The sequence below is a fragment of the Rosa chinensis genome, chromosome 1 (genome assembly GCF_002994745.2).
Source record: "Rosa chinensis cultivar Old Blush chromosome 1, RchiOBHm-V2, whole genome shotgun sequence".
NCBI classification, from domain to species: domain Eukaryota; kingdom Viridiplantae; phylum Streptophyta; class Magnoliopsida; order Rosales; family Rosaceae; genus Rosa; species Rosa chinensis.
The window spans coordinates 14,186,825-14,210,993 of NC_037088.1; the positions used below are offsets into that span (position 1 = coordinate 14,186,825).

A 24,169-nucleotide genomic window follows, 5' to 3' on the forward strand; every position below is an offset into this window, starting at 1 on the left:
CATTATTGATTCTAAAATTCTAAATGAGATGGTTTCTCACCCCATTTAGTTACAATTTATTTAAGAAAAATTTAAATCAAACTTTACTCTTGTATTAAATGAGGAGGCCATGTAATGGTGAAACAAACAAGTACATAGGAAAAACTCTCAACTTTCTCTGCAAATAACTACCCATAATCTACAATTAACTAAGGGTGAAATAAAGATGGCTCTCTGCCTCTCTGTCACTTTCCTTGCTAAACCCTAGCCACCATGGTTTGGGACTCTATGGAAGGCAGATGTCGCCGGTACCAAGCAAACCTTTTCTCTCTGCCTCTCCCCGTCTCTTTGACGTAGTCCAACGTTGACTTTGTTCGATTAATTTTCATTCGGTTTTTCTCTTCACTAAGAATCATCGAAGTGAATTTGAAGCAGAGCGTGGGGTTACCGTGGTCGGTCTCTAGAGTTTGTTATCTACAGACAACCCAGATGGAGTCAAGCCAGGCAGCAAGTGAGATTCATTCTAAAGCAACCATGAAGTGAAAAATGAATTTGGAGAAACCAACCGCTCGATGGAGAGATTGTAATCTTTTATGGTGGTTGTAAAAAATCCAGCCAATTTGGTTCTTGTTTCGAATTTGATCAACTAGGTCAAACTTAGTTTCTTTTATAAACCTATATTTATATATCATACACTCCAAAGAGCAACCTCTATCAATTCAAAGAAAATGGGAAAACCGATCGTTGGATGAGATTATTACAATAAATTATGCGTGTGGTAAAAAATTTAGCCAATTTCACCATATTTTCTAATCCGATCGAATTGGTCAACCGGCGCGTCGTCACTTTTATGTCTTCTTGGTTGACCGATGGTGTGAGTGTGTGACGACTGCGTATAAGAGGCTTTGGATACCATAATAACACGCACTACATGACGAGTTTGTGAAATTTTTCTTTGATTATTTTGGACACCCGAGTTATTTTTAACAATTTATGGAAGTGTAAAATAAATAAAATTAAGCTAATTAAATTAATTTATTGACTTTTCCGGGCCGAGATTGGTGGGCTTTTACTGGCTGGGCCTGGCGGGCTTTTACAGGCTTTTGGCAGGTCGGGCAAGATTTTAAACCCCTAAACCAACCCCGACCCTCTACCCACTGAGGTGGGCTTTGCGGGCTTTTTGGTGGGCCGGGACGGGCCTCCATCGGCCCACTTGATCCACAGGCTAAATGATGGGGCCTACTTTTAACTAACGTGTTTGACGTGTGAGTATATAAGGTCCGGCATGTATTGAATACAACCTACACCATGAAGATCAAAATTACCCTTCTCTCTAGACTTTCTCTTCTCTTGGTGCCAACGTTGATATTCGACGGTGTGCTCCGACCACTGGCGGCTCCTACTACTACCCGGATGGCATCATATGTCCTTTTGACTGTCTTGTTCGTCACTCTGATAGACCCATCCGGTTCTCCAGCGGTGGAGTCTGTCTTATCCCTTTTCTTTTCACTGTTTTCTCCTCCCCTCTTCTGGATCTAGTCTCATCCTTCATCTATGAAAGTCTTTGAATCAAACTTGGCAAGCCTCCTCGAAGCTTCTCGTCTCCATCCATGGATCGACGCCCTTGGGTGTTTTCTTAAGGTTGAATCTCTCTGCTGCAGTTCAATGCATTGTGATGCACTTTGTAAAATGGAGGTGTATAGAGCAAAGTCTCTGGTGCACATGCACAGACACATCTACTCAGTTCCTTAGTGTTCTCTGATGGTTCCTTTGTTGTTTGCTTCACAGCGGTGATTTTCAATGTCGTTCTTTGCTTGGTTGTATTTTGGTTTCAAGTTTGCTTGGTTTGTTTGATTTTGTGGCTTTCTTGAGTTGGTATTTCAGATTGGGATCGGTTTTTGGTTATCAGAACAACTTTTCTCAGCTACTGTAGTGGCAGGATCGGTGGTGATGGCGGGTGGTGACGCTATCTTCTCTGGCTAGCGCTATAGGTTCAGTTGGGCAGATTTTTGGGCTTTTCTGTATAGTTGTTTTGTTTGGGCCTACTTTTGGGCTAGTTCTCTTGTATTTCCTAACCTTTTAGGTGTTTAACGAAATCTCATTATGACAAAAAAAAAGAAAAAGGATCAAAATTAAAAATCAAGAGCAGCAGTAAGGGGTAAAGCTCGATTCCAGCTTGCAACCTAAATTTGCAAGAAAATCTCTCTCTCCCTCTACCATGTGTGTGTGTGTGTGTTTGAACTCAATTGCTTGGAAACCCACCCCCCCCCCCCCCCCCCCCCCCCCCCCCCCCCGCACGCGCTGATGTTGGCAGGCACTTGATATCATGAACCAACAAGTTGATACACCAAGGAACAGCTATAGTTAGTGTTCTAAAAATCGGCGCCTAGCGGCGCTAGGCGCAGCAGCACCATTCTGATTCTCCCCTAGTCGAGCGAGCTGGGCGCTGGGAATAAAGTTGGCCGCCTAGGCGAGGCTAGGCGTCTCTGGCCGGCTTTGGGCGGTCGGCGCCTAGGCGCTTTCTGTCTTTTTTTTTTTTTTTTTTTTAAAGGAAAACCTAAAACTGAATGAAAACCAAAACGGGACGAAATCACGAAATAGGGTTTCATTTTCTGGGTTAGAAATCAAGAAAGAACGCCGCTCCGTCGCTCCTTCATCCCTCGATCAGTCGATTCTCAGACTCTCAGTCTCTCTCCGAGTCTCCGGCCAGCTCTCTAGCTCTCCAGCTCGCCGGTAAACTGGTCTTCCAGCTCAATTTTGTCTCTCTCTTGGTTTTTGTCTTTCAATCGAATTTCTAGGTTTCAATCTCACAATTTTTGGGTTCACACTTTTCAGGGCTTTCTGGGTTCGATTTTAGGTTTGATTTCTGGGTTCAAAGTTTCAAGCTCGGTGTTGATGGGTTATCTGGGTCTATGGTGAGGATGGCAGTGATGGGTTATCTGGGTTTCTACCATTTGATTGTTTTCTCCTCCATCTCACTGTGTGTTTCAGAGAAAGAAGAACGAGAACTATGGGTTTACTGCTCTTGGCCTTTCTTTTCTTGGAAATTGGTCTCAGCCTCTTGGATAGCTAAAATAGTTGGAAAGTCTTCATCTGATTCATCTGGCCACGTTAACAACACGTGCTGCATCTATCATGAGGCTCACAAGTTCATGTACCTTCTCTTTTTTACATATTTGATTATTTTTATTTAATTATAGGACTTTAAATATTATTATGTCATAAAATAATAAAATAATAAAAACCGCCTAGTCCCCTCCTAGACTCCCGCCCTGCCTTGGCCCCTAGGCGCTAGTCCCAGGGTCACCGCCAGATTAGCGCTTAGCGTTTTTTAGAACCTTGACTATAGTATGGTTGATACAGTCTATTAATATCTTTGAGTGTCCTTCCACCTGATTCATATCTAAAGTTGAACATAAAATTATCCCAACTTAATTAAAATTAAATTTGTTTTTGTCACCATTGAATAAAGATAATATGCCGGTGATAGACCGACAATTTATGATCCAATTCAAAATTGGAACACAGTTGACATTGGTCATTTATTAAGATCAGTAAGATGGATTCAATTAAACTTGATCCCTACTACGTCATTAATTATGTAACGATCACTTAACGAATATCATCATTTTATTAATCAGTGGTGGCGGCCTGTTAATTAATTTGATAATTTATATTTAGAACCATCCAAGGCGGATCCATCATATGCATGTATAAATCCCTTGATCATCTAGGACTATAGTAGTAATTGTTATAATTTAGAGTATAATAATCATCTCCATCTCCTCTGCACCAATACACACAACGTTGTATGTACACAACCAATAATTGGATAAAAATTAGAGTATAATATCATCTTAACGAACTGTCAAACAGCAGCCCATTCCAGAGTCCAGACCAGAAGCAAATTTAAAAATAAGCGGAAAGTAAGCATCAAGAAAGAAAACTTGTTCCTTTCCTGCAGTTGGCTATATTAGCAGCCCTTTTCACTATAAATATCAAGGCACCGTTGTTATTCAACTCATACCAGCTGCTAGCTTGTGATGTAGGACGAGAATGTGCCCAGTTTAGCCAGAAAACCATAAAAGCAAATAAGCGGCGTAGAATCAAGAAGAGTGATTGGAAAATAGGTAACTCACGCGTAATGAGATTATTAGCCGCTGGAATATTCAAGAAGATTTGATTTTGGACCTTTCGAGTTACTCGTACAAAAAGTCAAGTTTTGATTTTGAATCAGATTTGACTAACTTTTGGCCAGAATGTCCGTTTGAGACGCATGAGAGCTTTCCAGAATGGGAACAACGAGATCTTCAAGACTCACTTTAGTGAGCCCTATCAGATTTAGGCCAAAATGTATCATCTTAATAATCCGATTCGTGATTTAATATTTTTAGACTAGTTTTACATTATTTTTATTTTAGGTTTTCTAGTTTACTTTGGATTTGTTTTGTTTTTACCCATGGGCTTTAGGATTTCATTGTTAGTCGCCCTAGGGTTTATTTTCTTATAAATAAGCCACCTTAAGGCTGCAGAATGTATCTTTCATCTTTTATCAATTAAATTGAGATTATTCTCTTTTATCTCTGGTGGACTCCAGAATCTTTTGCTTAGGTTTATTGCTGGTAAACCTAGTTATCAATCCGACTGCGTCAGGTGGTATCAGAGCAGGTCTTTCCTGTCTCTTTTATTTGCCTTTGTAGCAATGGGTGAAGTTACAAAATCGGATATCGAAGCTCTCACGACAGCGTTTACCGCTGCCATCAACACCATGAACAATTGGGTGGACGAGCAAATTGGAGAAATTTGTGGGTTGTTGGGAGAGAGAAACAACCACAACAACAACGATCGGAATAGAGGCAGGGAAGGAGGCCAGCGAGTTAGGGCTCCACGTAGAGAGGTTGTTGTTCATACTTCAGAATCTGAGTCTGAAGAAGAGATTGTGCAATATGAACCACAAGGACAAGCTGACCAAGATTACAAAGTCAAGGCCGAAATTCCTTTCTTTTCGGGCAACTTGGGTGTAGAAGATTTTCTGGATTGGCAGGTTGAAGTGGATAACTTCTTTGAGATCATGGAGATTCCAAAACACAAGCAGGCTAAGATGGTTTCTCGGAAGCTAAAAAAAGATGCCGCTTTTTTTTTTTTTTTTTTGAGAAAAGTACCGCATTCCATTAATAACCAAATAACCATACAGGTTACAGCATCAACGAAACCAAAGTTACGGGACCATCACCACCAGTGACTTACATGAGCCAAAAAGACTCAACCCCTAACCAAATTTAACCCTTAACCAAACCTAACTATGGCGGTACAGCCTCGCCATTAACATAAACGATGAACTGTTTTCACCCGTTCGGACACCGTGTCCAAAACAGCCAGACCACGTGTAAGGGTGATTCACCGTCACGTTAATAGCCAGAAAACACCGCCAGCCGACCAGACCAAAACCCTAACCCTCGCTCACAAGAGGAGGGACTTATTCTTACCAAAACAACCACCAAAAACAAACTACAAAAAACAAAATCAGAGAGGCCCAAGAATCAGGCCCAGCCCAAAGACCACCACCCCCAGTAGAGGGCAAGCGCAGCAAGCAAAACCTCCAGCAGCCACCGAGCCCCAACGCCATCACGCCGTTGCCACGCGCCATAACATCGCCTCGCCGAAACCCATCGCCGATGCTCCGCCCGGACACGCCACAAACAGCCCAGCACCAAGCTGACAATCCTACCCAGGTCCAAATGCGAGATCGACATGAGATCCCTCCGGGATCGGCACCGCCGCAATTAGATCTGGACAGCCACAGCCCAACCAGCCGGGACGATGACATTAAGAAACACCGCCGGAGCCCCGAGATCCGCCGCTACACCAACCGCTACCATCACCCACAAACCGAGAAGGCCGATCGAGATCGATCCGCCAACACTGAAACGACAACCACCCGGCCACCAACCCAGAGCCACACCGTAGCCTTGGAACCCCTCCACAGTTTAGCCACAGCCTCCCCTCCCGGACCGGAGCGCATCGACGGAGGAGCCATCGGCGTTCGGCCGGGAGAGAAAGCACGCCTTCGGGTTTCCTGTCTTTTTTCTCTCGCGCGTGAGGCGCGTTCTCGTTTTAGAGCTATAATTGGCCCCAAGGAAAAGCACAATCGAGCTCACGTTTCCTTTAAAAAAAAAAGATGATGCCGCTTATTGGTGGGATCAATTGCAGAGTTCTCGTCAGAGACAAGGAAAAAAGCGTGTTCAAACGTGGAGGAAGATGAAAGGTCTTCTTAACGAAAAATTTTTGCCTAGAGATTTTTCGATCAAGAATCACCCTCCTAAGGTTTTTGAGAAGAAGTTAAAGTCCAAAGAGTTTTCTTTGCCCGTTGACATTAATAGTTTATCTGAAGAAAAGTCAGAAGAATTTCTAATGGAAGATACTCCACAAGAAATCATCCATCATGACCAAGAAGAGGTTAAAGATGAAATTGTTCATGTAGACATGGTTATTAATAATGAAGAAGTCTTGGAGCCTGAAATAAATCACTCAAAACCAGATATCATTCAAGAATGCAACCTTGAGAGCCGGGACGAATCTACGAAGGTTGCTTATGAGAGCCAAAATGCATATGACAGACTCATCTTTGGCGTTGGGTTCATGATTGTGCCATCAAAATTTGTAGAGGATCAGGCCAATAATCCACAGGTTCAATTGTCTAATTTTTTCTCAGGTCTTTTGTCTACCTATTCTTGTCCTTTATTCAAGATGAACTCAAGGGCGAGTTCTTTCATAGTGGAGGAGAATGATGTAGGACGAGAATGTGCCCAGTTTAGCCAGAAAACCATAAAAGCAAATAAGCGGCGTAGAATCAAGAAGAGTGATTGGAAAATAGGTAACTCACGCGTAATGAGATTATTAGCCGCTGGAATATTCAAGAAGATTTGGTTTTGGACCTTTCGAGTTACTCGTACAAAAAGTCAGGTTTTGATTTTGAATCAGATTTGACTAACTTTTGGCCAGAATGTCCGTTTGAGACGCATGAAAGCTTTCCAGAATGGGAACAACGAGATCTTCAAGACTCACTTTAGTGAGCCCTATCAGATTTAGGCCAAAATGTATCATCTTAATAATCCGATTCGTGATTTAATATTTTTAGACTAGTTTTACATCATTTTTATTTTAGGTTTTCTAGTTTACTTTGGAATTGTTTTGTTTTTACCCATGGGCTTTAAGATTTCATTGTTAGTCGCCCTAGGGTTTATTTTCTTATAAATAAGCCGCCTTAAGGCTGCAGAATGTATCTTTCATCTTTTATCAATTAAATTGAGATTATTCTCTTTTATCTCTGGTGGACTCCAGAATCTTTTGCTTAGGTTTATTGCTGGTAAACCTAGTTATCAATTCGACTACGTCAGCTTGCTATTCCGAAATTGATTTTTATCAAAGCTTCAGCATTAAATTGCTCAAGTTCGTGCTTCCCTATAATGGATCAGGCACGAACAGCAAATGCCAGTAGCACTCTTGATGTTGATCGACGTTCAGCTAATTTTTCTCCCAGCATTTGGGGCGAGTATTTTCTGTCATATGCATCGATGGTACCTATGTGCTAGTTATTTTTGAAGTAATTTGCAGCACCATGCACATATAAAATTATAAATGTCATATCTATCTTACCCGCTTCAAAATTTTCTTCTACGTAGGAAACTGCAGATATTGAATCCAACCAAAGTATCCAAGAACTGAAGGAAGAAGTGAAGAGGATGCTAGTGAGTTCTTTGTCTTTACAAAGATTACACTTGATTGATTACATTCAGCGCTTGGGGTTGTCCTACAATTTTGAGGATGAGATTTACCAACTTTTACATCAAATTTACAACCGGACCTATTCTTCTTATGATGATGATGATGATGATGACGACGGCGACCTTCACACAGTTGCTCTCCGATTTCGGCTGCTTAGGCAACAAGGTTTTAAGGTTTCATGCAGTAAGTAGTCCTTCTCTCTATCAGTTGTATTTCTCTCATGATTGATCGTTTTTTCGAATTTTCTATGTATTTGACATTGGTTTATTTCCTCTTATTTCTTCTCTTGGTTGGTGAATTAAGCAGACATGTTCAACAAGTTCATCGATGTTGATGAGAAATTTAAGGAATCATGCGTTGCTGATGTAGTAGGATTGCTAAGTTTGTACGAAGCGACACATCTAAGGACACATGGAGATGATATATTAGATCGAGCACGGTACTTCACCACCACTCATCTTGAGTTTGCAGTGGCAGAACACGGCCGTTTAAGCCCCCCGCTTTCAAAACAAGTAGCTCATGCCTTATATCAACCACTCTGGAAGGGAAACCCAAGGATTGAAGCGAGGCATTACCTCTCTAGCTACCGGGAACTAAATACTTCACATTTTAGCGAAAGTCTTTTGACTTTTGCGAAGTTGGATTTCAATCAATTGCAGCAAATCCATCAAAAAGAACTAAGTCACATCACAAGGTCATTCAGCTCCCATTACTCGATCTCAATATACCAAATATTGGTGCTAATTTAATTATATGGATCTATGCACGTACTAATAAATTGTTAGGTATTATTGTTAGTTCAGGTGGTGGAAGGAGTTGGACTTTGTCAACAAACTACCTTTTACAAGGGACAGAATAGTAGAGTGTTACTTTTGGTCTTTGGGAGTCTACTTTGAGCCCAAGTATCATTTTGGGAGGACAACATTATGCAAAGTTCTTGGCTTACTAACCATGATTGATGACACTTACGATATGTACGGCACACCTGAAGAACTAGAGCTCTTTACTGAAGCTATTGAGAGGTACAAAATGAATACTCATAGCCGCGCTATGTCTTTTAAGGATGAGACTATTTCCACCATAATAAACGCTTTGTTCACCCTACAATTAAACTTTTATCCTGAAACTTCCAATTTCACTCTCAAATAATTTAGATAAAAAAATAAATATATCACTATTGAAAATGTAAAACTGGAAAAGAAAAATGAAAAAGAAAATAAGCACACCATCGTCGTGCACCCCCATGCCTTCTATTTTTTTTTTTTACTTTTTCATTTTTTTTCCTCTTCTCTATCTTCTCCGTTCATCAGCTACTGTGACGTAGAATCAAACACGAGTCACATGAAGTAGAACAAAATAATATTAACTAACAATTATTTTCACTTGATGCTGTAGCTTGAAAATTTCATCTAACTAATTGTTTGGTAGATTAGCGATGAAGAAGCTGAGATGATAATTTTTATTTTATTATTTTTTTTTTTGTATAGAAAGCTAAGGTGATAATTAGGATGTATGTAGGATAAAATTTTATTTATTCATAAAATTGTGCTTAACTACAATTTTTTTTTGTTAATAATTGTACTTAAGGACAATTTTGGAATTTTAAAGAAAAAATTTGATTGTAGGGTGAACAAAGCATTTAGTAGGGTGAAAATAGTCGCACCTATATTTCTTTTGTTAAAAGTTGACTTTCATTTACATATTATCCTCTTTTATTTCAAAATATATTGCAACATGCTTGGCTGCCATCTACGTTGTTTTTTATCATTCAATCAGGTGGGATATCTCTGCCATGGATTCATTGCCTGACTATATGAAAGTTTGCTATGGGGCATTGTTGAATGTCTACACTGAAATTAAAGATGAGCTTGCAAAGGAGGGAAACTCGTATCGCATCAACTATGCAATAGAAGCAGTAAGCCTCATAAGGTCTCAGCGAGAGCTGACTGATTTAGTGTTTTATGGTTTATGGGAGCCATGTGGGTAATAATACACAATATACATAGGAATACACACACACACATGTTGCTTAATGTTCTATTGCAATGCATGCTTTTTTCTTTTCATATATAGGCAAGTAAATATACTAGTGAGAGAATGATTATATATTTTGGTCTCTGACAATCAGGTGCAAATTCAAGTTAGATCTTACTTAGAGGAAGCCAAATGGTTCCACCAAAAGTACACACTGAAAACCTTTGATGAGTATATGTCGGTGGCACTTGTTGTCACGCCCCTGATTTTATACACAATAAATCGATATATAACCCCATAATTATATATGCGTGAAATGTTTAGCCATCAATACAATATACTTAGAAACTTATTCCCTTATAACCCAAGTACATATTGATGCCCTGAACCCACAAATTCTATATTGACTCGCCCCACAGAGTCACACAACACATGAGTTTACGAATTAAATTGTCAACAACAAAATAAAACGTAAATACTCCTCAGAGCTCACTACAAACGGAAGTCTCTATAACGGTAAGGTCACAAAATTGACTTATTACCGTTAAGCTGCAAGCAGGCTACCTCAGCATCAGCCACGATCAACCTGACCTGCAGAAATAACCCCTACACCGTTGGAATGGTGTACCGGGTTGCCACACAACAAACCCGGTAAGCTTTTGCAAGCCCGTATGAGTAACTCAAAACAACTCACACCAATTCACGGGATGAAAGCCCGCACAACTCACGCCAAACACGAGGAAAACCTTTCGACTCAAGAATAAGGAAAACATACCATGCTTCCCAAAACAATACATTCTTTTCCCAAAAGAAACAATAAAGGTCACACCGTGACCAAATCATATAAATTGAAACTCTGACAATTAAATATGATAAACAAGTCCTCCCAGGACATTTAAAAGAAAGAATCCCCGAAACTCCCTTTTAAAAACACGCACTCATGAGCATCAGATAGCTCCCCGCTATCCCCCATGATGTACCAACAACAAATCAGTCCAACCTAGACACACAACACAACAACACAGATTCACCACGAAGTCACCAATACATGAATACATATGTATATATATATATATATATATATATATATATATCCCATAATATATATATGCACACACATAGTGAATCACTCAGAAATGCCATTAATATCATCTATAGTCACAGTTAATTCCATAACCCAATACATGAATACATATGTATATATATATATATCCCATAATATATATATGTACACACATAGTCAATCACTCAGAAATGCCACCAATACATGAATACATATGTATATATATATATATATATATCCCATAATATATATATATATATATATATATGCACACACGTAATCATTCATTCAGAAATGCCATTAATATCATCTATAGTCACAGTTAATTCCATAACCCAAAGACAACATGGTAACTAGACTCATAACACAGATAAATCATTGGTCACCATCTGCAACCTATCACCGTCTGTGACTCTTAGTTTTCATACCCCGTCTGGTCCTAGAACCAACCGATGGTCATCATCTGCGACCCATGCTTTTCAGACCCCATCTGGTCTCAAGTCAACGTTAAGTAAGTCACACCTGACCTAAAAACGTTACGACCATCTAGTTCCGGCTTTCTCTATCCCTGCTCATCATCTATGACCCTTGGTACAAGGACCAATACATTTAAAATGAGTCACGCTTGACTCCAAAATGTAACCTCAAACTCAATACTTTTCAAACAATAGAAAACATCTTTTCCACAATATTGATTCTATGAAAAGTCTCATTCAACAATAATATGAACCCATCATGCATATTATTCATGACACATCAACCACAAGAATATATATATATATATATATATTTCACGTAAATATATATATACGTAGTCATTCGCTCAGGAATGCCTACTAATACCAACTATAGTTTGCAGTTAAATAATTAACGCCAAAACGATAATGGTAATTCTGTTCATTGATGAACCTTGTGAGATTACTCACCTCGAAACTCCCCCTGCGTCTTCAATACAGAACAAGGCAGCCACACCACAAAACAACCGTCCAAGGATACCTCGTCAAGCACCTAATCACATAGGGTTTCAACTTAGCAACAATCCACAAACAATTTAAGTCCGAAACCCCCGTTTTGAACTAAAATCCCCAAAGTGACGCCAATCAAGGAGAAACCACATCCGAGACCACCCAATGTCTCCGGAATACTTCTACGATCGATATGCCAAAACCACAAGTCGATCGGAAGCTCGAATCCTCACGGATCGGATCATCGAACGGTTCGAAACAGTAAAAATCACAACATGCTCATACGATCTCCAAAAATTACAAACAATATATCGAAATGCTCGTATCGACGAGTAGATTGAACTCAAGAACAGAAACTATCCCTGAGGTGGCCGGAAACCGCCGGAAAACACCACCACAGTGGCGGCACCGCCGCCGGACCAAAGTCGGAATTTGACAAAACTCCCAACACCAAAGTTATTCATCTCAACTCCAATTTAAACTTTTATAACTACAACAAAGTCCAATTATGAACCAATCGATCGAATTTTACCTTAGAACAAAACAGCTCGATTGAAACCCTAGAATTTCAATTCCAAAATTTGACCTTCACGAGTTGAATCGATGCAAGCCACCTTGTGGGAAGCATCAACGTCCTCCAAGCTCCAAAAGCCCTCAAGAATCACCGGCAAAGGTGGCCGGAATCTCCTACTCCGATCAAGGCGATTTCATCCTCGAAGCGGCCACTTCCAGTCGATGTAACTCCCTCCACGGCTCGAATCTCTCTTCAATCCTTCCACAGACCTCAAGAGGGATTGAGGCGAGCAAAACCCACTCTTGAATCGAATCAAACGGTGGCCGGAGGAGCGAGAACGACGCCGGCGAAGTGGAGGCCGCGCCCGGGCTCGGGAGAGGGCTGGGTTTCCGTTTTTGGAAATCTGGCCTTCTTTGCAATTTCCGGAAAATTTCGTCCTTTTAAACCAAAATGGAAAGTTTTTCCGAAGCCCATAACTTCTTCATACGAACTCCGATTCTCGCGTTCCGCATGTCCACGATCTTGTATCGACGCGCTCTACAACTTTCGTGAAGGAAGTTTTCGGAGAATCTCAACGTATCAAAAGTCAACCTTGAAACCCCCCCTAATTCCACACTTTACGAATAAAAATTCATCCAAAACACTTCCGCTCCGTCCACGAGCCACGAAAACGTCCGATACCCACAATTTAAATTCCGGAAAATCCTCGGAAAGTAAATACGAATTTCCGGGGCATCACACTTGTATCATCTGGCATGTTTACGGTGGAAGCAACATTTATCGTTGCAATAGCTGGTGATATTCTTACAAGAGATTCCTTGGACTGGTTGTTCAGTGATCCTAAATTTGTAAAGGCTTCATCGATAATTGGGAGACTCTTGAATGACATCCGAAGCCACAAGGTAAAAATACATGCATAGTACTAATTAATAGTAATTTAATGGTTCTAATCATTAAATTACACCTAAAAGAAATAGGGGATCTGCAAAAGGTCTCTTTTGTAGATGTCTTCTCCGATGCATATGTGGCCAATATCTCTATACCTTGACCAGCTTTGTTATAGAAGTTTGTAATTTATTTTTAAGTGTAATACTTGTGTGCAGCTTGAGCAAAAGAGAGGACATGTTGTCTCAGCTGTGGAATGCTATATGAAAGAACACTGTGCTACAGAAGAAGTAGCGGTGATTGAACTGACTAAACATGTAAATGATGCATGGGCGGATGTAAACGAAGGATTGCTTCACCCTATCGCTACTGTCCCTAGGCCACTACTATTGCTAATTCTCAATTTTCTACGCGTAACTGATGTTATATACAAGCGTGAAGATGGTTATACTCATGGTGGAGTTGTGCTCAAGGATTATATAACTTCTCTTCTTGTCGAACATGTTCCAATATAGGTTATAAATCAATATTGGACCTGTTATAAATCAATATTGGACTTGTTCTTGTCCATATTATGATAAATAATGGACTCGTCTGAGGCTGGGTCCCTTTGTGGTAGAAATTAAAATAAGTACCGAGCCAGTGCTTAAGGGTTGTCGGTAACATGTGTGTACGTGTCTTCTACGATATTATACTATTTTCACATAAATTTCTATATATAATTTACAGGAATAGTGGTTTTGCTTGCTGCTCTTATTTGGAGTGTAGTCTATTTTCACATAAATTTCTATATATAATTTACAGGAATAGATTCTGACGTTGATGCGTTCTCCCAACGATAACCATAATTTGGAAGATTCTCATGAGACGAATTTTGAGTGTTGATAATCTAAGAATTGGTTTGTACCAAAGTATCCTTCAAACCCACGGGCCTCCCACGCATCCTAGTGATACGGCTAAAATAGCCTCACAATTTAACCCTGCAAAATATAGTTGTCAGTATAAAATAAGCAAGGATCGTTCAGTTAGGGGATTGTAGGGTACACCTGCACAAAAAGGTCAATTAACAAATAAAAGAATAAAATAGGGGGTTTTGAAATTTAGTTCCTGATCTATTTAAAATAAAAATGAAACAAACAAAACTATCTACAATGATCGACTTCTTCACACTTAAATCAGAATTTTCAAACCATATCAACATGCAACTAGTTATTTCAATCTATACAACCTAAAAATCGTGCCAACACTAAATATCAGAAATGAATTCGAAGTATGGAAATTATTCTATGCACCGACGGTGCAAGTGACCCAACCCTTATAAAATAATCTCAACCCTTGATATTTATTATCAACTTTATTTTTAATAAACAAAAAGTGTATTTAATGCAATCTAACCATTTATTTGTGTTGGTGCAAGTGCACGGCGGTGCTCTGAATACTCCCTCTTCGAAGTACAAGTTTGAAGAGATCGAGTACCACTAATTCTTCTTTTTAATCTCCTAAGTTAGGAAAAGTCCATAACTTAAAATATTTCATATAAAACATTACGTTAATACTAAAGAGCATCCGTCAACATTAAATATGAATCATTAATTGCAATTAGAATTTTGAATTCAAACATGTATGCATCCATAAAAAGTTACAAACGCACGAAACATGTAGCATATAATCTTGACCATTGTACATAGACTTTACTACTTCAATTTCTGCCCTAAAACGATTAGGTGAATTAGAACACAAATTTGGCTTTATTAACCTGCAGATTAATATCATTATTCAACCAAAATCATATGCTTAAAGATATAAAAGGATGGCATGAAATCAGATTGTAGAGATATCATAAACAACTCAAGAACATAAAGAAATGAATCTGAAAATTACTAACATAAACTCGTTCTTAACAACAATCCAACTCCAATAACGAAGTTCATAATTGAAATATGAAATTCAATACTAAAGAGTATGAAAACATAAATAAGGGTCATGGCACTATGCCAAAAAGGCCTTCAGACGACACACTTCAGACGACATAAGTTTTGTTTTATGTCGTTTGAGTTTTTCAGACGACATAATTTTTTTCTTCTGTCGTCTGAATATACACTAAAACCATACTGGTTTAATTTGAAAAAATGGTGAGCATTTAGACAACACATTTGTGTAGTTGTAGAAGGTGGTGATTTCCTATCTCAAATTTGGATAAATGGTGAGCATTCAGACAACACATTTATGTAGTTTTAGAAGGTGGTGATTTCCTATCTCAAATTTGGAGGGATATTCAAAAGTTGATGAATTCTTTTCCCTCTCAAACAGCCACGCCCTAGTTGACTGGAAAATGTTGTGACATTCAGACAACATTTAAATGTTGTCTGAATCTGGGGGTTGTTTTAAAATTTCCCAAGTTATTTTGCCTTGTGCTATTTGACACTCAACAGGCCCTCGCAATTAAGTCACTTTCTGTCTTTCTCACTCAGTTCGACCACGACTAAACACTCAAACACCACCTCGCGCGCTCTCTCCTTCTCACTCAACTCTCTCAACTCGACCTAGAACCCGCGAAACTAGAAAACTCAAACACTAGCCTCTCTCCTTCTCACTGTGCTCTCTCAGATCTCGATTCTCACTCTCTCCTTCATCTTCTCACTCTCTCTATTCTTCTTCGTAGTCTCTCCTTCTTCTTCTTAGTCTCTACTTCATCTTTCATGTTCGTATTAATGGAGCTCTTCAGCAAGAGCTGTTTTCAAATCGGATATTGGTAAGCAATTTAGGGTTTCAATCATTTTGTAGTTTAAGGTTTTTACTGGGTTCAATCTTCAATTGATTTTAGGTTTTTTTTTTTTTCTTGCAAATGATTTGTGTTTTGGGGTTTTTTTCGACTTGGTTCTTCCATGTTGTCAAACAAGAACTCTTTCTTCTTTCAGTTAAAGTTGATTTGTGTTTTGGGGGTTTTGAGTTTGGGTATAGTTCTTCAATTTTGTAACACGTTTCTTCTGTTTTGTTGGTCTTGTTAGGGAAACTTGGTGCTACAAAAGGATTTGCTGGGAAGGCTCACTGCTCGTAGTGGTGCAGAAAAACAGAAGGCTTGTTTGTCTAAATTTATGGGGAGTCTTTTTCCCCAATCAATTTATGGGTCTTGTTAATTCATTACCTAGACTCTTTGACAGCCAAGCACTCAGTTAACAAAAACCAAGCTATCTCTGTTCTCTATCCATTCCGCTCCCACTTCTCTCCTAAGCTCTCAAATACTTGAATCTTCTCACTTCATTTTCATCTAAGGTCGAAAATCAGTAGCTACTTTACCTCTATACCTTGCTTCTCATCATGTTAAGTGGTATGAAGATAGGATTGATCAAACCTCCTTCTGCACATTTCCAATTTCGCAGCTTCAGGTCTTCTCTATTTTTCATGTCTTGTAAACCTCCTCTAATTCACTTATTTCACTATGACAGAACAAATGGAGGACTTTGAGATTTCAAACCACTAAGCTTCTCTCTATTTTGCTTCAATACCATAAATTTTCTTTCCTTTCGGTAAGAACTTCTACTTTCTGTTAAATTCTAGTTCTTAAAGCTATTCAAGGTTGTAATGGAATGCACTTTTGATTATTATGTTTTGGTAAACCCATGAGGATGGATGGGACTGGAAAAGACCAAAGTTCAATTACTGCACTCCAAGTGTTTGATGTTATGCCTCAAAGACAACACCAAGCTGAACCAGTGGGCTATTCCATGATTTTCGAAAAACCTATACTTCTTGTTTTACTCTCAGTTTTTGACAGCTCAAAGTAGACTCTTTAGTGATCATTTTGAGCTTGGTTTCAAGAAAAATAGAGTTAAACTGAGATACTTGTGCTATTTTGAAGTTACTGCACTGTTTCAGGATTTCTGCAGAATCAGCGTTTCTGTCAATTTTAGATTCTTGTTTGACCCTCCATTTGAACTTCGATTAGCATGAAACTTTGCAAAATAGTAGCTTTGCATGTTTACTTCAAATCTGGAAAGTTTTGCTTGAAATCACTAAAAGACTAATTGTTGGTGAAATTTTCTTGCTTGTTACCAGTTTTCTGAAATTTTCTCAAACTTGCAGCTTATTGTTACAAACAATTGATTTGAGAACCTTTACACTTGTTTTCTGTCCTCGTTTTTTAGTAAGTTAGATTAGAGATGCAAAGCATGCCCTGAAAATTAACTTCAGTTCGAAAGGCTTAGAAAAAAGTTTTGTCATTGTCCGAAAGTGACTACAAACCAGTGTTTTCTATGCATTCTGATCAGAACATTTTGATCAATGTTTTCTTTTCAGTTAAAGTTTCAATCTTTAATCATAATTGAGATGTATAAGATATTGGTGATTGGTTTTTTTTATTGAGAGGTTTTGATCTAATATAGCTTTCTTGGTAGATATTGGAGTTTGTTAGAGATGGTGACAAATCTGTTGTAGAGTTGATGGATATTGGGAAACAACTTCTAGGGAGGTAATGGTTTAAGAGTGTGATCATTATCAAGTTTCTCTCTTTTAGTTCTGTGGTTCTTTATAAGGATTGCCTAGTTTGTTGAACTATTGGGATTTATGTGTGTATTTATGTGCATATTTCTTTTCAAAACAGGAAGCAAGTTCTTCCTGGTATTCAATATCTATTGGATATGGTGCATGGTTGATTTTTTGAACTACCAAACACTGAATTGAGTTTGGTGATTCAAATAATTTTATGGTCTATTTTGTTGCCCAATGAATTGAATTAGTGCAGCAGTGGAATGGTATTTGTGTATCTCAGTAATCTAGTGATAGTTTCCTTCTGAGAAGAAAGAAAATTGGGTTATGGTCCTATTTAGATTGTTGTTTATCAGTGTAAGTGTGATATCCTGCACCCAATTTTGAAGCTTTTTTGTGTTTTTGTGTTTGGGTTAGTTTCTTTTTAAATTTCTTATTATTTTGTCACTTTTCTTTAGTTAAAACTTTCTGTTATATATATATATATATTATGTATTAATTAATTGTTTTATTTATTTTTGCTTGATAATTGTTAAAGAGATAAGAAGGTTTGGGGTGATAGAAAAGAAAGAGAGTTAGAAACCAGATGAAAGGGGAAGAAGACAGGAAAAGAAAAGAGAGAAGAGGGAGATGAAAAGAGGAAAAAAAGAAGAAGAAAGAAAACATATGGGGTCAGCTTTTGGGGAGTGGTTCCTATGGAACTGTCTATGAAGGCTTTACTTTGTAAGTGACTACTTGCTGTATTCATATGGCCAAAGTGTCTTTGCTGAGTATCTAAGTCTTTAGCTGCTCGCAGATGGGTTTCTTCTTGCTATTGAACTTTGAAAAAGTTGCTCACATGTTGTGTTTTAATTGCTGTCCATGTGTTGGTGGTGATTAGGATTTTACTTAAATTAGTTTGAACTAACCTCAGTCAGAAAAAGACTTTGAATGTTGAACATTTTACTCCAGTATTAATTTCCTACTTTGAAGACGTGGCTGTCCTGATTTGCATGCTTTAAGTTGCTTTGAATTCAGCAGAAGGAACTTAGATCTCTATAGTATGGCAGGAGACTAGGAATCTGTTGAGAAGTTTTGTGCTAATGAATAGAAACATAGGGCGTCGTGAATAGCCTTTTTTTGACATCTGGAATAGCCATACATGGCTATAGGATTTCATTTCTGATCATACCTTTTTCTCATAGCTGTTACTCAGTCATACCTTGTCGGAAGATTTAACCAACAGTTACTAGTGTTGTATGATCATACGAATTCCGTAGGCCTATTTATATTCATCAAATTTGTTGCGCTGCACATAAAGTATTCGCCAATCCCACTACCTTAGGAATTTTACTAAGTCCAGCTTTAAGAATACTTATCTGAAAATTAAGAAATAAATTATATCAAATGATGGGGATTATGAGAAACTATTGAAAGTTTTCTGTTAACGATCGATTGCAGTGGATAGGGTCTTCCTTTTGTAATACAAGTGTTCAACTACGATTTTATTGAGTTCTTGTAGTTTCCAGAGTTTGTTTAAGGACACCTTATATTTTCCATGTGATAATTGCTGTTAGTCAAATAAAGGACTGACGTTTTGACAACTCTTTTGATGAATGAACTGTTTGGTAATTGGTATGGGTGTTTAGCATCAAAGGTTTTCTACTTTTTTTTTTTTTTTTTTTTTAATTTTTGGTCCAAAAATGTTTTCTACTTAGTTTTCACTGCTTTTGTTTTATTGCTGGCCCCTCATAACTGATTTATATACCTAGTTCCTGCTTCAAACCATCTTGCCTAAATTTGTTTTTGCTGTGCTCTTAGAAGGTTTTGTAAGTTCTTTATCTGTTAAAATTAAGTGATTTTTGATTTTCCTTGATCCGTTGGCTCAAATCCTTAAGATTTCTTAGCCAAAACATGTAAAGTTAAAAGAAACAAGGGATAAAACGAGTATGGGAATGGATTAAACAATGTTTTCCTTGTATGTTTTCACTCCATTTATTCTATTGCAGTGTTGGATTCTTTTTTTTTGTAAAGGAGGTTTCATTACTCGATCAAGGAAGCCAGGGAAAGCAGAGTTTTTTACAACTTAAGCAGGTATCAACTTTTCGCTATCTCTTATTCTCAGTTTATATTTATATATATATATATATATCAGATCTTATCCAGAGTGAGGCATCGCTTTGAAATTTCAGAGCGAGGTTAGGGTTTAGGGTCACTTTTCGGTCGCATATCCACATCTCAACCGTTCAGTTTCTAGGTACTAATGTATAGATCATCTCTGCAAAATTTCAGCCAAATTGATGGTCGTTAAGGCATTGATAACTGCTTTAAAGCTAGTACGGTTCAGGTTGGACAGATTCAGTTCGTCCATTGGTTTAAGCGAGTTAGATACCTTAAAGACCATAAATTTCGTTGAAATTTTGCAGAGATGATCTATACATTAGTACCTAAAAACTAAACGGTTGAGATGTGGATATGCGACCGAAAAGTGACCCTAAACCCTAACCTCGCTCTGAAATTTCAAAGCGATGCCTCGCTCTGGATAAGATCTGTATATATATATATATATATATATATATATATATATATATATATTGGCTTGGCATCTCTTGAACCCTAAGGTCAAACTTGATTGCTCCTGATACCTCATTCTGGGATGTGGCATGACCGCATGAGGTAGATCGTTGTCAGGGGTGTGAAGCTATCCCACTCTATTCCCACCCCTTGCATTCACCCTATTTCTGAAGTGACCAACCCTGCCTTGATATGTTTTCTCTTTTTCTTTCTGGGGTATTGGAGCAAGTCCTGATCTTAGAATGATTGAATTTTTGCCCAAATACCCAATTGTTGTGACAACCATATATATATATGTGTGTGTGTGTGTGTGTGTGTGTGTGTGTGTATATATATATTATCAAAGAAACTATAAAAGCGTTTGAACATGACAATATTGTTCAATATCTTGGTACAGACAAGGTATGCTCCTTACTTCCTTGATTTGCATATCTTCTATGTTCCTGTTAAATTATCTTAGTAAGAAGTACAACTTTTGTAATGACTCTGAATTTTCTAGACTCTTATATCATTTTGGGACCCGGCACCACTTTGCATTTAGTATTTATAATCTATTCTTGTTGACTATGGTTAGTCCTTTGTACATAGGTATTTGTATGTGTTTTGTTTTTCCTTATATATATATATATATATATATATATATATATATATATATCTTAAGAGTTAGGACCAACCAACAACTGTTTTCCTGTCATGTAGAGTTTTTAGATGAATTCTTTCCAAGCTACTTGATAACTGCTACATCAGTTTCTATTACTCTTTAAGAGATAGATTTTTTGTTCAGTAAAGAAGAGGGGCTTGTTCTGAGAGCTCTATAGAAATCATAGTTTTGCTTATTGGAGTGTCTATATTTTCTAAGGTCTCAATATTGAAGGTCTATTAAAGTTATTGAATGAACTCTTTTGGTTTGTACACTAGTTGTGAGTTCCATGTTAATATTGCTCATTCTTTTAATTTTTAAATTTTAAACTTCTATTGTTTTTGCTGCAATGGAATAGTTTAGCTTAGTTACAGTTGTTAAATTTTGATACATATATTCTTCTGGGATCCTATATTTTGTACATCTCATAGTATATATGCCGATCAACTTTGCCTCTGTGGATGTAAGGACTGCTATTCTTTTCTTCTCTGTACTTATAATCATTAGTTGAAGCTTGTAATCACTTATATACCATGTGTGCATGAATCTATTGTTGTCATGCGCTATCTAGTTGAATTAAATTTTCAAGTCTCCTTTCATTGCCAGGTAGTCTTTAATTTGAGCCTGCTTCTGTAGGCTTTTATTTGCTGGTCTGCTAAGATCTTTTTATGGTTCAAAATATTGTTATAGGATGAGACTAAGCTCTACATCTTACTTGAGCTTGTAACAAAAGGATCACTTGAAAGTCTCTATTTAAAGTATCTCTTGAGGAATTCTCAAGTCTCTGTGTTCACAAGGCAGATTTTGAGTGGCTTGAAATATCTTCATGATCGTAATGTGCTCCACAGGTAATATTGTTGTCTCTCAAATGTAATATTAGTTTGCTTATGTAATTGTATGTGTTATTTTTCTAGTTTTGAACTCCAGATAGCATTTTTTGCTGTACTAGTTGCTCACAGTTTAGGTTACTAGGATGATTCATTGATAATTGACCATATCCCAGTTTTGTGTCAAAAAAAAGCAATCGGTCATGTCGATACTGCTATTAAAATAGGATGTCCCATTTATTTACTCTTATAATGGATTTTCTTTTTGCTAAATGCCATAGTGAAGCATTTATAGTAGAGACAAGTTAGTTTCCTTTTTGTCTCAAAAATATTGCCTTGTTTCAGGGCATTTCGAAGCAGATTGGTGATAAGACTTGTGGATATTATATTATGCATTACATGAAGGATATAGTGGAGGACAAAAACCAAGAGTGGAATGCTAAGGTAATCTGCAACTAATCCATTGTAATAATGATTTATTGGATTAATCCACTATGATCTATAACTAAGCATCTGTCCTTGTTGTCAATGCAGTGGGAAAGAAAAGCAAATCACTATTACACAATGGAGAATGTTGATGTTGTCCTGGCAGAGTGGGCAAAGTATGTTCTTAAGTTCAAAGATAACTAGTGTGTAGGTTAACTAGTAGTTGGAGATATGTAGCATCAGCTTTTGAACATGCATAGTTGATATATAGGCCAGATTTGATTGCAGTACTGCTAGCTATTTTGCCATGGTGTTTAGTTGGTTGCCCAGTTTAGTAGATATGGGCCATTTAGAATTGATGCTGATGATTAGGTTTGTGTACATGAGACAATGGTGGATTAATAGAAATTGCAATGATTGATTTTGGATGTGGATTTTATGGTTTCAGGAATAGCCAATTTTAATTTCCAGAATGCATGCATACCAATTGTACAGGGGACTACTAAAATGTGTCGTCACAAACTGCAACAAAAGCACACCAAAACGTGTGGTTGCAGTTGCATAGACACAACACAAAAACCAATAAGAAGTCTATTGTCTTTTTGACAATGGGACAACAGAAAATTGTAGTCTGAAAGGCAAAACAACAACATAAGTTAGTTGAAAGTATTGGCTAAAGTGTATAACAACAACAAATAAGTGTGATTGGATGTGATTACAGACAATATAAAACATATACTATTAGTTGTCCTTTTTATATTCAGACCACAAATATTTGTCGTCTAAATAATCTCAAACGACAGTAAATTGTCGTCGTAATGAGACTGACATAACAGAAAGAATATGATATCTATTGTCTAAACCATTTCCCAACATCACATATGTATAATTTCAAAACCTTTCACACAACATTTAAATGTCATACAAAACTACCCTAAAACGACACTTAATTGTCCTCTGATGGTCTTTACGACCACATATAATTATCGTTTAAAGTAAATTAGCACAACCTTTAATTGTTGTTGTATGAGATAAGACACTACATACGAGGTTTCATATTTCTTCTTTAAGGGCATTCAGACCACACAAATAAGTCTGGCAAATATGCTTCACACAATAGCATTTAAAAAATACTGTAGTTGTTTTGTCTATCAGACAATACAAAACTGTTGTTTGAATGCTTTTAAAGATACAGATCACAATGTTCCCAAAATGCAAAACTCATCAGACAACACAAGATTTTTATTTTTTTATGTCGTCTGATTTTTCAGACGACAGAAGTGCACTTCTGTCGTAATCAGACGACAGAACACTTCTGTCGTCTGATGCCCCCAAGAGACGACACCGTACTAGACTACACATTTTTGTTCGTTCAGACGACAGAACAGTTCTGTCGTCTGAAGGCCTTTTTGGCATAGTGTGGATTAACTTTTTGATCTTCAAGGAAGCTTGGAGAACATTAAGAGAACACAGGGCTAGGCTTTCACGAACATGAATAGCCTTGGAGAAGTCCTAAAGCTCTTCACAGAAAGAGGGTTTTTTTTCTAAATTTTGGAGACAAGAGAGCTAAGCTAATGAACTGAATTTTGCTTGAAGAAGTGATGGTTTTGGAGTCAAGAATAGCTGCTATTTATAGAGGAATCCTCCTTTCTTGAGATGCAATCATGACCATTTTCATCTAGAGGTGATTTCTCTTCTAAAGTTCCTTGATTTTCTCATGACAAAGTCTTGATTTTTCTAATCTCTTTTCCCCTTAATGACTCACAGTATATTCCTTAGATATCTCTAGAGTTAATCATGCAATCTCCTTCCCTTTCCCTTGAATAGTGACCAGATACATCCCTTATTCCTCTCTAGCATTTTCTGATTTTATTCCTTCCTCTTAACTTCCCTAGAATTTTGCACAGCAAACTCCACTTTTCGCTCCTTTGAATTGCACTAATTTCTTCTTCCAAGAGTTGTGCACACAACGAACTCCTATAATCATGAAAAATCAAAAATTAATTAGAGCTATAATGAACAGGAAATAAGATAATTAGGATCAATATTGTATATAAAAACTCCCCTTTTATC

The 24,169-nt window shown here is 37.6% G+C and overlaps 1 protein-coding gene and 1 long non-coding RNA gene across 2 annotated transcripts; both read left to right on the forward strand.

The window, feature by feature from the left end:
* Positions 1–5,654: 5,654 nt before the first annotated feature.
* On the forward strand, positions 5,655–13,824 carry LOC112201756 ((-)-germacrene D synthase). The gene is made up of 10 exons (XM_040519342.1): positions 5,655–6,050; positions 7,455–7,556; positions 7,662–7,947; positions 8,071–8,458; positions 8,568–8,786; positions 9,541–9,679; positions 9,893–9,996; positions 11,143–11,150; positions 13,073–13,182; positions 13,384–13,824. Exons 1-10 carry the CDS (start codon positions 5,655–5,657, stop codon positions 13,678–13,680), a joined length of 2,049 nt encoding a protein of 682 aa, XP_040375276.1. The 3' UTR covers positions 13,681–13,824.
* A 2,389-nt stretch (positions 13,825–16,213) lies between these two features.
* LOC112182456 lies at positions 16,214–22,524 on the forward strand. The gene is made up of 7 exons (XR_002929452.2): positions 16,214–16,493; positions 16,612–16,692; positions 17,560–17,633; positions 19,664–19,723; positions 21,534–21,691; positions 22,016–22,114; positions 22,205–22,524. It is a non-coding gene; the product is annotated as an uncharacterized LOC112182456 (long non-coding RNA).
* The last annotated feature ends 1,645 nt before the right edge of the window (positions 22,525–24,169 follow it).

Bases quoted from the DNA above. Each gene is read 5' to 3' on its own strand.
- LOC112201756 (XM_040519342.1), top strand. From the start codon at position 5,655: ATGCTCCGCCCGGACACGCCACAAACAGCCCAGCACCAAGCTGACAAT. The intron at 7,557-7,661 runs GTACCTATGTGC...TCTTCTACGTAG, and splicing joins TTCTGTCATATGCATCGATG to GAAACTGCAGATATTGAATC. The intron at 8,787-9,540 runs GTACAAAATGAA...TCATTCAATCAG, and splicing joins TTTACTGAAGCTATTGAGAG to GTGGGATATCTCTGCCATGG.